This window comes from Telopea speciosissima, chromosome 1 (genome assembly GCF_018873765.1).
Source record: "Telopea speciosissima isolate NSW1024214 ecotype Mountain lineage chromosome 1, Tspe_v1, whole genome shotgun sequence".
NCBI classification, from domain to species: domain Eukaryota; kingdom Viridiplantae; phylum Streptophyta; class Magnoliopsida; order Proteales; family Proteaceae; genus Telopea; species Telopea speciosissima.
This window is the reverse complement of record NC_057916.1, coordinates 21,740,281-21,751,869: the sequence shown is the minus strand read 5'-3', so window position 1 is coordinate 21,751,869 and position 11,589 is coordinate 21,740,281. Positions and strand designations below refer to the sequence as shown.

The following is an 11,589-nucleotide window of genomic DNA, read 5'->3' as shown; positions in this document are numbered from 1 at the left end:
GAACCAAACCAAAACCGAACCGATTATGGTTGATGTATAAGAACCATTTGGAAAGAAGTGCTTCACAAAAAGAATACCAGCAAACGCCAAACGGGACTTTCCATAATAACTAATGTACATATTAGCCAAGCCGAGCTTAGTTGGGACCCACAACAAAATCCCAGACCCGTAAAAACAAAAAAAGATGGGAAAAGGGGAACCAAAAAAACAAAAAGAGCAATGAAAAAAGAATCGAAAGAAAATTATTAAAAAAGAAAAGGGGAAAAACCAAAGCAAAGTTATTAATAAGAGTGGAAGTGGCCAGTGGGGCGTGAGTGAGCCGTGAGAGATTACTTTTGCTTTTTCACTTTACAGGAATCTTTGAAATTCGGGGACTTGATAGACGGAGAGTGTTTTTGTTTTTGTTTTTTTTTTTATTTATAATTTTTCTCATTTTATTTTTCTAAAGAAGTAAAGAGAAGGGAAAGAAATAGAAGAAGAGGCTAAAGTGAGAGAAACGAACAGCAAAGAATTACACAATCTACAGATTGCAGAGGAAGAAAACAAGAAGATAAAACGGAGAGATAGAGAGAGAAAAGGGTTTTTTGGGGGGTTGGTTTTGTTTTATTTTTCTAGTTTCTCAATTCTGTTCTCCTCTTCCTTCTCTCTGTGAAGTGTGTGAAGTGTGAAGTTAAGCTTCGTTGCAACCGAAGCGCTCTCTTTTCTCTTCTCTGTGAATTTGTGAGTTCTCAGATCATCTCTGCTCTCAGCAAATCTATCCTTTACAAGTAACATGAACAGAAGCACCATCAGTAGGGTGCGCATTGTACGCAATCTGTTATGAATCTGGAGCCCCAAGCTCAGCGCTTCACCTCCTGCGACCGTCACCCGGAAGAGAACTTCACAGGCTTCTGCGCCTCATGCTTGCGCGAACGCCTCGAAGGTTTGGACCCGGCGACCCGCCGAGGGAAGACCAACAATCCCTCTGCTTCTACTTCCAACACCGCTGCCTCCGCCCTCAAAGCCATCTTCAAGGGTTCTTCCGCTGCTGCCGCCGATAGTAGCCTCGCCAACCACCGTAATAAACCCTCCTCCTCCTCTTTCTTCCCCGAGCTTCGCCGTAGTAAGTCCTTCTCCGGCGGTAAAGTTGAGGGCTTCTCCGGTGTGTTTGAGCCTCAGCGCAAGTCCTGCGACGTTCGGGTTCGGAGCACTCTCTGGTCCCTCTTCCACCTCGACGACGAAAGGAAGGTCGACAACATCAACCACAGCAACAACAAGGAAGCTTCGGGCTGGGGTGAAGTTGAAGTCGAGACCAGAAACTTAGGGTTTTCTGGGGTTGGAGAGCCCGTCTTCGAGTCTAGGGAAGAAGAAGAAGAAGAAGAGAATGACGAGGAAATTAGGGTTTCCGAGGAGCCCGCTGTCCCTATTGTGAACCCTGTTGTTGTTGTTGTTGTAGAGAGAGCTCCAGAGATCGAAGAGGAGCAGGAGCAGGAGGTGGAACTGGAGCAGGACCAACTGGTGGAAGAGGAAGTGAAGACCATGAAGGACCATATAGATCTCGACGCCCAGATCAAGAAACCCCCCGGCAGGGACTTGAAGGAGATTGCCGGGAGTTTCTGGTTGGCTGCTTCGGTTTTCAGTAAGAAATTGCAGAAATGGAGGAAGCAGAAGATAAAGAAGCGTGGCGGTGGCTCGACGACAATGCGGACCGAGAAGCCTGCTGGGAGGCATTACAGGGAGACGCAGTCGGAGATCGCCGATTATGGCTTTGGACGGAGATCTTGCGATACTGATCCGAGATTCTCTCTGGATGCCGGTCGGATGTCCTTTGACGATCCACGCTACTCTTGGGACGAGCCTCGGGCTTCTTGGGATGGTTATCTCATCGGCAGTAGGACTCTGTCGCGGCTTCCTACGATGCTTTCAGTGGTAGAAGATTCCCCTGCAGCCCCTGTTCGAAGGTACGATAACCTGATCCCCGTGGAAGAGCAGCCCAGAAATTCCACCGCCAATGAGGATGACACCACCCCCGGTGGATCGGTTCAGACTCGGGACTATTACTCCGATTCGTCCTCTTCGCGAAGGAAGAGCCTCGACCGTTCCAGTTCCATTAGGAAGATGGCGGCCGCTGTGGTGGCAGAGGTTGATGAGACTAAGTCAGTATCGAATGCGAAGGTGTCTCCTGCAACCATCGATTGTGTCCATGGGACGAAGCTGTCTGTTACAGACAGAGATTTGAAGGATTTGAACTCGAAATCGAATTCTAATTCTATCAGAGATGACTGTTCGGAGAGCTTAGAGTCTGCTTTCAGAGATGGAGCTCCTGTCGTCGGAGGTCTTGATCGCAAGGGTTCTAAGAAGTCCAGCAGATGGAGTAAGGCGTGGAACATATGGGCTTTGATTCACAGACGCAACGGCAGCAAGGACGACGACGAGGATGAGAGATATTCCAGGGGAAATGTGGTGGAGCGCTCCCTCTCTGAGTCTTGGCAAGAGCTGCGGAGGGATTCCAATGGAGATCCCAGGGGGACCTTCAACAAGAAGGTCTTCCGCAGCAATAGCAGTGTCAGCTCCAGGAGTTCCTTTAGCACCGGTATCATAGGTGGTGGTTCAATTGGCAGTTTGAGGACAAGTGGCAGAGAAGCTAATGGGCATGGTAAGAAGAAGAGAGATGATTTTGTATTGGAACGGAACCGGAGTGCAAGGTATAGTCCCAGCAATCTTGATAATGGCCTCCTGCGATTCTACTTGACACCACTGAGGAGCAGTCGAAGGAATGGCTCTGGGAAGAGTAAATCAAAGAATTCACATTCTATTGCCAGGAGTGTATTGCGGTTGTACTGAAAGGTGCATCAGGTGTTCATCGATCAAGTGTTGATTTACCATTTTTGTTGTGTAAACACATATATAATATATATATCCTATATATTTCTTGTTGTTGGATAGATAAAAGCACATGTTGATGTTGCCTTCCCCATGCTTAGCATGCTTTTGTCAATCGCGTAAATAATGAGAATTTCCATATTTCTTCGTCTCTACTCTTATTGTTCTTTGCACTTAAGTTTCCTTGACAAATTTGGTTTCCCGGCATTCTAGCTTTTTTGGTCTTGTAGACATCAAGAATGCAAAATTGTTAAAGCATGTAAATCTCATTCTCAGCGACTAAATGTTTGTTCTTCAACATCTTATTTACATGGTTGTGTGGAATGATGGAACTTGCAATGTTGATTGTTGCAAAAAATAACCTTGAAATATTTGGGAGCTCATTCATCCCAAGAAAGGGATAAAAAAAGGAGCATGTAGTTTTAGAATACAGATACAGATGGGTATTGGTAATGAAGCAGTAGTGATTTTCTGATGGAATGATGAGAACAAAATTTTAAAGTGAATTTACCTAGTTCACTAGATGGTTAAACGCCAAAATTAAGTTCAACTTTGGGTCTGGCTCCAACATGTAAGGACCTTAGCTTCTGTCCTTGGTTGACTTGAAGCTATGAGGTCCTTGCTTTGAGTTGAGTGCTCCAAGTTAAAGTTTTTTGTCTTTCAAATATTTCTTTGAATTAAACTTCACTTCCTGATAATCCTTGTGAGATTAAGCTAAGATGATCAAATGTATTTGAGGCTTCTGTTAGGTCTACGGGGCTTTCCAGGGTTACTCCTGTTTCCCTTGAAGTTTCTCTGCTGTGCTTTTGCAAGAGTACACCCTTTTAACAAATGCTGATTAGTTCTTTCTGGGACCCCATGCACATAATGCATCTGATGTGCTACTTTAGGATCTCACACAACTATGTCACTTTTTTGGGCTCAAATGATCCCCTGTAGTCATTTGGTCAATGCATGGTCTTTTACATACTCCTGAAACAGGTGTTTTTGCTACAGTAAACAAACCCCCCCCCCCCCCCGGGGCCTCTTCTTCCCCAAATAAAAGGCTACACTTTACTGTTGCATGTATTGAGAATAAGATAAAGCCAAAGACACATCCAGTATTGGAGATTGGCTAGTTAATATAGATTTCCAGGAGGTTGTTCATTAACATTGGACGAAAGAAACATTTTCAAGGAATAGTTTTCTACCACTTGGATCTTTTGGACTAGCATATTACAGAATCACAAACTGCAAATAGACTCTTGCTCCATTGCAAGTTCGATGGGTGACCTACTTGGAAATCTACTTATTTATTAGGGTCATTTCGTCTTCAAAGTGACTTGTCTTCTTCCCAATGTTAGAATTTAATTTTCCTGCATGTGCTTTTCAGGAAGATACTAGGCCTCATTTGAAGCATTGGCATCACAATAGTCCGTCTAAAGATTCTTGTCTGCCTACCAGTGGTATTGTGACTATTTCTTTCGTTCGAAATGTTCCTGCTTCCTTTCGAAGGTAATTAAGATGTTCCGTTGGTGGGCTTTATCCTGGATAACTAATCCATTAACTCAGTTAGTTGGTTTCAATCCTCCAACCTCATTGCTGAAGCATGGAGGATTTCCAGTAGAGGGAAGCATCTCATGACTAAAACTGAGATCTAGCATTTCATCTGTAGGCATTGAGCAACCATTACCATTATTGCATAAAGGCAACTTGTGGATATAAAAGGAGCATTGAACAGCTTATTACCTCTGATGATCTGGATGATTTGCTGCTTCTGAGGAGATGAAACTGATGTTGCCTTAAATGTGAAGTTGGATCTGATCGACATCAATGCTCTTGATGATTCCAGAGTTGCAAATAGAGTCTGTAATTATATTTTTTAATTCTTCTGGATGACTAAAGCTGGGAGCAGGAGCCCTGGCAGTGGCAAAGACCCTCCCCAGACCCCGCAATGGCGGGAGCCTTGTGCACTGGGTACACCTTTTTAAATTTTTTTGGCTGAAGCGGAAGACCTGGCACCTGTTCTGGTTGGACAGATGATGGGCTGAATGAGATTGTTGATGCCTCGATGTAAGCATATACACAGCCTTGAAGCATCACTCTGATGGAGTTGATGAAACCTGAAAGCTTCGCTCTTCACTGAAGGCCACAAGTGTAGAGCAGAATGGTGAACACTGGTGATCACAGGGAGGTCTCATCTGCGGCTAGATTTGAATTATGGGGGTTGTGGCCCTAGAACCTGGTGTTCCTGCTCTTCTCTCAGAGCTGTTTTAGGTTGCTTCATGTTTTTCATTAATATGGTGCCTATCTGTTGCTGGGGAATAATAAATGGAATAATTGATTCTTCTTGTATCTCTGTCTTCTCTTTTATTTTTTGGTGGGCAGTGAGGACCTGGGCGTGTTGTAATTGTGTTGAGTTGATGATCAAGTGAAAATTGATGGATTTATGTTATATTTTCTGTTGGCAAAATAACACTAACTGTGGGAGCAGTACTGGGTTGCCACATGGGTTCTCTACTGTTGATTGGCAGATCTTGAGCATCCATGAGAGTGTGGCTTCCATTGAGCCTCTCATCGCAGAGGGCTATCAAGATGGAACAGGTTCCTATGGGGTCTGCACACAAGCTTCTATGCAGGAAGAGTAGTACTTTTCCTCTTCTTTTTAATGGGAACGGTGGACCCAATTACTGTCAAACTCCCATTATTATCCATGTCTGAGAAGAGATGTATCTGGATTCTGGGGAGCTGGTTCAGCCATGCCATGTTTCATGCCTCTACTGAACTCAGCTGGCCATACCATTATGATTTAGTATTGAGAATGTTCGACAAAAGCTCTAGCTTGGTTGCTTGATGGAAGTGGACTTGAGCATACAATGGGTTTATATCATTATATGGATGGCTGTGGTTGAGTTCGGATTCTATAAACACATTGCAGAGATTAATTCTTCCTCACTGGTGAATGTGGCATTGTTTATGGAATATATATTAATTGGCAACTGTGATGACAGTGACATTCCAGGGAACATATCCATTAGCGTGCACTTCTGCTATTTCGCTGTTCTTCCTGTCTCCCACAATTTCAGCCTTAAGGTTACTCCTGGCATTGTCATTTTCATTCCCTAATTTTAAGCTATAACCTGTTATTCCTATAAATTTCTGCAAATGCATTCATTTTTATTTCTTTGTTCCAACATTCAACCACATAAAGCTATGCTGGGCTTTTTATCATCTTATGCCATTTATCCTTCAGTGTCTTACCTCCTATTATTCTTTTCCTCTTATGTTAACTGTTTAATTTGATACCTCAAATGTGAGTCCAACATTAATCAAGAAACTATACTGCCTGAAAGTTGATATTGACTGAGGAAAGGACTCTTGAGTACTCCATCACTTTGCCGCTTCCCCCCACCCCTTTTTAAGCATTTCATGTCATTAAAGCGGGATGCGAAAATGGCTAAAAGCGGTGTCCAGTTTTGCAAATTTGCAGCATCAGAAGGCAGAAGGAAAAGAATGCCAACTGATGACGCGCTGATAGATGATGGATCGTAGAAGTATTATACAACCACCTTGAATAGTTTGAGTTTTGGCCGGGACTTGAGTAAGAGACTAAGACAGGGGAGTGCAGTCTAAGGCTGTATGCAGCAGCACTCCAGCACCAACAGGCACACCTGCCTTGAGACTTGACGATCCATATAAAGTTTCTTCAAATCTGATAATCTCATTCTTTGATCTATAAGCAACTTGTGTTCTGTCATCAAGATTAACAATCATCCAGTCCAGCAGAGACTGAGTGCCATCGCTGCTGTTACCTCCAAATTTCTCTATCAACAAGCCCAGAGGAGCCACCTCAAACAACAACCTCAGCCTGGCTTTGGCATGCTAGTTAGTAGTTCCCATGACCTCAATCGAGTAGACCCAGTTGTTATTATTATTTTTTTCTTTCTGCTCAAGCTCTCACCGTTGGATGAAGCATTTTCCACATGTCGAGCTCGTAGACCCGAACTGCAAAGGCACCGCAAGATAAAGCACTGCAGAGGATTTTGGATAATAGCAGACAAGCAGTGAACTGGGCTAATGCCAATTGCCTTGCTGAGTAGATAGATAGCAGCAGTAACGGGTAAAGCTCTCGATTTCAATTATCTAAATATGTATGGGCTCTTGCCTTGCCCTCCGGGCCTCCATAATAAAGAAGTGGCCTTCCACTGTTTTTGTTTTGGACTTTTGTTGGTTATTTGTATTCCCAATGCCTCTGCGTACATAGTACGGTAGGTAACCCTTGGGTAGGCCTGTAAACGGATAGGATTCGGCTCGGATACGGATCGGATGTAATCGGATTCGGATATTTCTTGGTCGAATTCGGATACCTCTAAACGGATCGGATGCGGATCGAATTTGGATTTTCGACCATCCGTTTACACCTCTGCCTTGTGTAACCTGAACCTTCCTCCCCCTAGTGGATACAATTCACTCTCAATCCATAGTTTTAGATCATGATTCTCTTTTCCTCATATTCTAGAACCTGTTGAATCTTCAAAAACCCTCAAAATCATTATTTACTTAATTTTTTATAATTAAGTATTCGGATTTTTTTTTCCGGATATCTCTAAATGAATTTGGATGCTCCGAAACGGATACGGATGCGGATCGAATTCGGATTTTCGATTATCCATTTACAGCCCTACCCTTGGGCCCACGGGGCTGGATCAGGTTCACGTATGAGAATCATAAAGCCATTCTCGTATGTTGGATGCCGCACAGATGGAATCTAAGAGAGTTGGACTGGGCTTCCAGTGTACAGCATCTGTGCTGCATCCAGCGTACGAGAACCTGAACCATTCTTTGGGCCCACGATGTTTTCATGCTTTGAAGGGATGAAACTTGGGCCAAGTCAGCCTGTGGCCCAGTTTGTCCTCCCGGAATTTAGACAAATAGCCAAGCCCAACATATAAATTAGAGCTGGACTGAGCTTCCTAATGGGCTGGCCCCGCCCAACCCAAGCTATATAGGGACAGGTATGATTAATAGTTTTTGGAAGATATTAGGCAAAGACATAAGGTTGCGGCCCCTAGTAAAAAACACACCACTTTGTGAAGGAGAAATTCATTGGTCTTCACTACACTAGGGAACCTTAACAATCTGATCAGCCACATGACTGGGAAAAATGTCATAAATGACTTTGTTTTTATTATTTTTGCCCTTTGCTCAAAATAATGATTTGTTCAATCAAAATCCAGCTGAACCAGAACCAACAGTATTTCAATCAGGGTTTTAATACTCAAATCGGATTGGCCAATCCAGCCTATCTTGATTTCCCCGATTTGGCTCGGATTGATCTTGTATGGATAAATCCCAGATGCTTAGAATATGCCGATTTCGAGTTCGGTCAAAACCAATCCAGGCTGATTCCGATCCAATCTGAATAAGAATCTACTAGATCTCGAGTCTGGGTTTTGATACCGAAATGAAATCGGTCAAGACCGATCCAGATCCTGATTCAAGGTTTTAAACCCTTATTTCATTTCACCCTCTGGTTTTTTAAACCACGCAATCATGGTTTGAGGTATCGGTTTGGAATTGGTTGTATCTGTGGACTCAAATTGATATTGGTGAAGCCCAATCCCAGAGCAGTATCACGGATCCATATCACGGTATCGGCTGATCCAGCAATATCCTCTTTATAACCCGCAATCCGTGGTTCACATACTCAAATCCAGGTTTTTAAAGGTTTTTGATTTGTAGAACTTATCCACCCCTCCCCCATGGATCTTCCTACTCTTGAGTCTGATATTTAAAATATGTTTCTATTCTCGGTTCAATTCGATTTTGAATTTTATATTTTGTATCTTGAATTGAATCGAAATTAAACCAGAGAATTGAAATCCAACTAATTGACATCCTTAAGGAACTTCTGATTGGTATGATACGTTTTAAAACCGTAAGCCTCACCTGCCATAGCAAACAATATCATACTATATGTGGTGACTTTCATGCTTTACGATATTTTCTAGATTCTTGTATTCCGTATACTCTTTCACTACGTCGCTGTTAGTATCTTCGAAAATATCTAGTAAATAAATCACTAGATTCCACCTTCCCCTCCCGATCCCTCGATCACACGTCTCAGACTTTCAAATGAAAACAGAAACCGACTCATCTCACTGTAGCTGTGCAGCACAAGAAACTTACACCTACCTATCCTACGCCTACCTTGAAAGCAGAAGAACATTTGAACCCCATACTTACAATCTCTCTCTCTCTCTCCCCTCTCTCCAATTCGAGGATCGATCGGTGAAATAATTCTTCTCTTCTCTTCTCTTCTCTGAAATTTCAGTCGCAACGAAACGGCAGGGGTTGGTCAAGAGATCGCAAAGTTTTTCATTTCTACTGAAAAACTTCCCTTTTCCCGCTAGAAATCACTGGAGAAACAGAAAGAACTCATGGGCTGGCTCCGTTTTCGTTCCTGTTTTCTGGGGAAATTCAATTCGTCTAGGAAAATCTGTTGAAGCTTAAAAATCCAAATACAAATCTTGGGATCTCATTCTTACCTCGTAGACGTTGATCCAAAACTCGTCAGAGGTTTTCTTGGTTAGGGTTTTCAAGAATTTCCAGAAATCGAATCTTGATTTGGGATAAGTTTGTTTCTCTTTAAGGAAGATATGAATTTCAGAAGCTTCGATGAGTTCTGGCCGTTCTACGTCAACCAACATTCAAAACCATTGACGAGGCGTTGGCATTTCGCAGGTACGCTTTTGGGATTTAGCCTCTTGGTATACTCAATTTTCTTCAACTGGTGGTTTGTGTTCCTTGTGCCCATATTCGGCTACGGATGTGCTTGGTATAGCCATTTCTTCGTCGAAGGGAACGTTCCGGCTACATATGGGCATCCCTTTTGGTCTTTTCTTGGTGATATCAAGATGTTTGGGTTGATGCTCACTGGGAAAATGGAGAAGGAGATCAAGAGGCTTGGAAAGAGGCCATTGCAGGTCTTCTGAGATTCCTTTATATGTCGGGTTTGGTCGTTACTGTACGAGTCTTTCTGGTATACCCCGCAGCTGTATCTGGTGGTGCTTTCATTTCTATGGGGAGGACTCAATATTGTTGCCTGTTCTTTCTCTCTTTATTTTTACCCCCTCCACCACCTCCTCCTCCTCCTCCTCCTCCTTACAGGCCAGATGAATGTTATCTTTGTATATGTTTCTTTAGAGTTTTATCTACATACTTGAATGTATAGACATGGTAAATGATTTCAGCTGCAACTCTTTCTGGATTGGGTTTTGTAATCATAAAATTTACTCAGAATTTTATGCCATGCGTCTATTGCAGAATACGTGCTCCTTTTAGTTTTACAGCACATAAACAGAATTTTATGCCATGGTAAAGGGGGGGAAAAAGAAATTTAGGGCAAAATTGGTTGATAGACTTAGTAAGTGCCTGTTCGACTTCCTTTGTAGTTACTGTATCTGCAGTTGCTCTAGACCTTCACTGAGTTCTTGCCTTTTTTGTATTAAATCAAAGTCAGATCCAGACTTCCTGGACTCGGAAGAAGTTGTTACTGTTTTATTCAAATCTTTGGCTAATGATTGCTATAGTTATGGGCTCTGCTGAATAAGCTTTGTGTCCAATTTCAATTTATTATGATGTCAAGAAGTCGATCCTCTGGATGTACTTGAGTCCCCTGATCTTTAAAACTGAAAACTATTTTTTGTTCCTTCAACACTTAGTAGCTATGTTTCAGATTCTTGTGGTGGACCTTTTAGAACTCCATTCTGCATGTATGATGAATCTTATTTCCCATACAAATGATGTGTGTTTTGACCCACAGCCAGTGTCACAAACCCTATGAGATGTGGGATGTGAAGTTAAGAAAGATTTGAGACAGGACATGAACCGTTGACAAGTTGGCTTTCAAGATTAGAAGTATTGGTTCTTGGGCTTGGGATATGCTTGAAAATTTTGACCTGGGGAACCCCGTTTGATTGATGTTGTCCTCTCTCCCAATCTTTGCGATCCTCTCAAGAAGACATGTTCTTTCCTCCTGAAGTATGGTTAGTGTGCACATTGCGCAAGCTGGAACTTTTTGAGGAACATAGGTTCTATATGAGATTTAACTTCTTCAAATGCTTCTGTTGGGTAATAAGAAGAGTGTGAAGGCTATGCTTGACTTCATGAATGGTGCTTCCAGAGGTTTTTCATTCCATTTGGTATACTCTGGTATGGATTAGATTTATGTGCTTGGATAAAGATCAGTCATGTAACTCTTTGGGTGTCAGAGAACATATAATTCATATGCTTCATTTAGTATTCTTTGCATGGATTGGATCTATGTGCTTGGCTGAAGGTCAGTCATGGTGCCCAAGTGTTACATTGGTGGAAGGTTTTGCGGAGGTAGATACAACCCGTAGTAGACTTCAAAGCCATGTTTAGCAATCTTCACCACTGAATCCTGGTCTGCACACTCAGTAGAGTAATATTTTGTTCCATATGTGAGAATGTGAAAGCTGATAACGCGGGGAACTTGCTTCGGCCTGATTGGCATTGGAGATCATAGCAAAGTGAGAGCTGACAACTCTGACGGAGTTTCTTAATCTTTGGCTACTAATTGAGTGAGTCGCGTATCATTGAGGGATAGCATCTCTATTTTATCTGTTTGGTGTCAAAATGAGCTTCTTATCTGTGGACTTTAAATTTTATCATGTAGTTGGAGAGAGAGAGAGAGGATGGTGTATCAGTTTAGGATGGTGTACA

The 11,589-nt window shown here is 42.6% G+C and overlaps 2 protein-coding genes across 2 annotated transcripts; both read left to right on the top strand.

The window, feature by feature from the left end:
* The first annotated feature begins 737 nt into the window (after positions 1-737).
* On the top strand, positions 738-3,010 carry LOC122647958 (protein OCTOPUS-like). The gene has a single exon (XM_043841250.1). It carries the CDS (start codon positions 820-822, stop codon positions 2,821-2,823), a length of 2,004 nt encoding a protein of 667 aa, XP_043697185.1. The 5' UTR covers positions 738-819; the 3' UTR covers positions 2,824-3,010.
* Positions 3,011-9,386: 6,376 nt separating this feature from the next.
* Positions 9,387-10,190, top strand: LOC122658868. Its single transcript, XM_043854009.1, has one exon. The coding sequence runs from the start codon at positions 9,501-9,503 to the stop codon at positions 9,834-9,836; it is 336 nt and encodes a 111-aa protein (XP_043709944.1). The 5' UTR covers positions 9,387-9,500; the 3' UTR covers positions 9,837-10,190.
* The last annotated feature ends 1,399 nt before the right edge of the window (positions 10,191-11,589 follow it).

Bases quoted from the DNA above. Each gene is read 5' to 3' on its own strand.
- LOC122647958 (XM_043841250.1), top strand. From the start codon at position 820: ATGAATCTGGAGCCCCAAGCTCAGCGCTTCACCTCCTGCGACCGTCAC.
- LOC122658868 (XM_043854009.1), top strand. From the start codon at position 9,501: ATGAATTTCAGAAGCTTCGATGAGTTCTGGCCGTTCTACGTCAACCAA.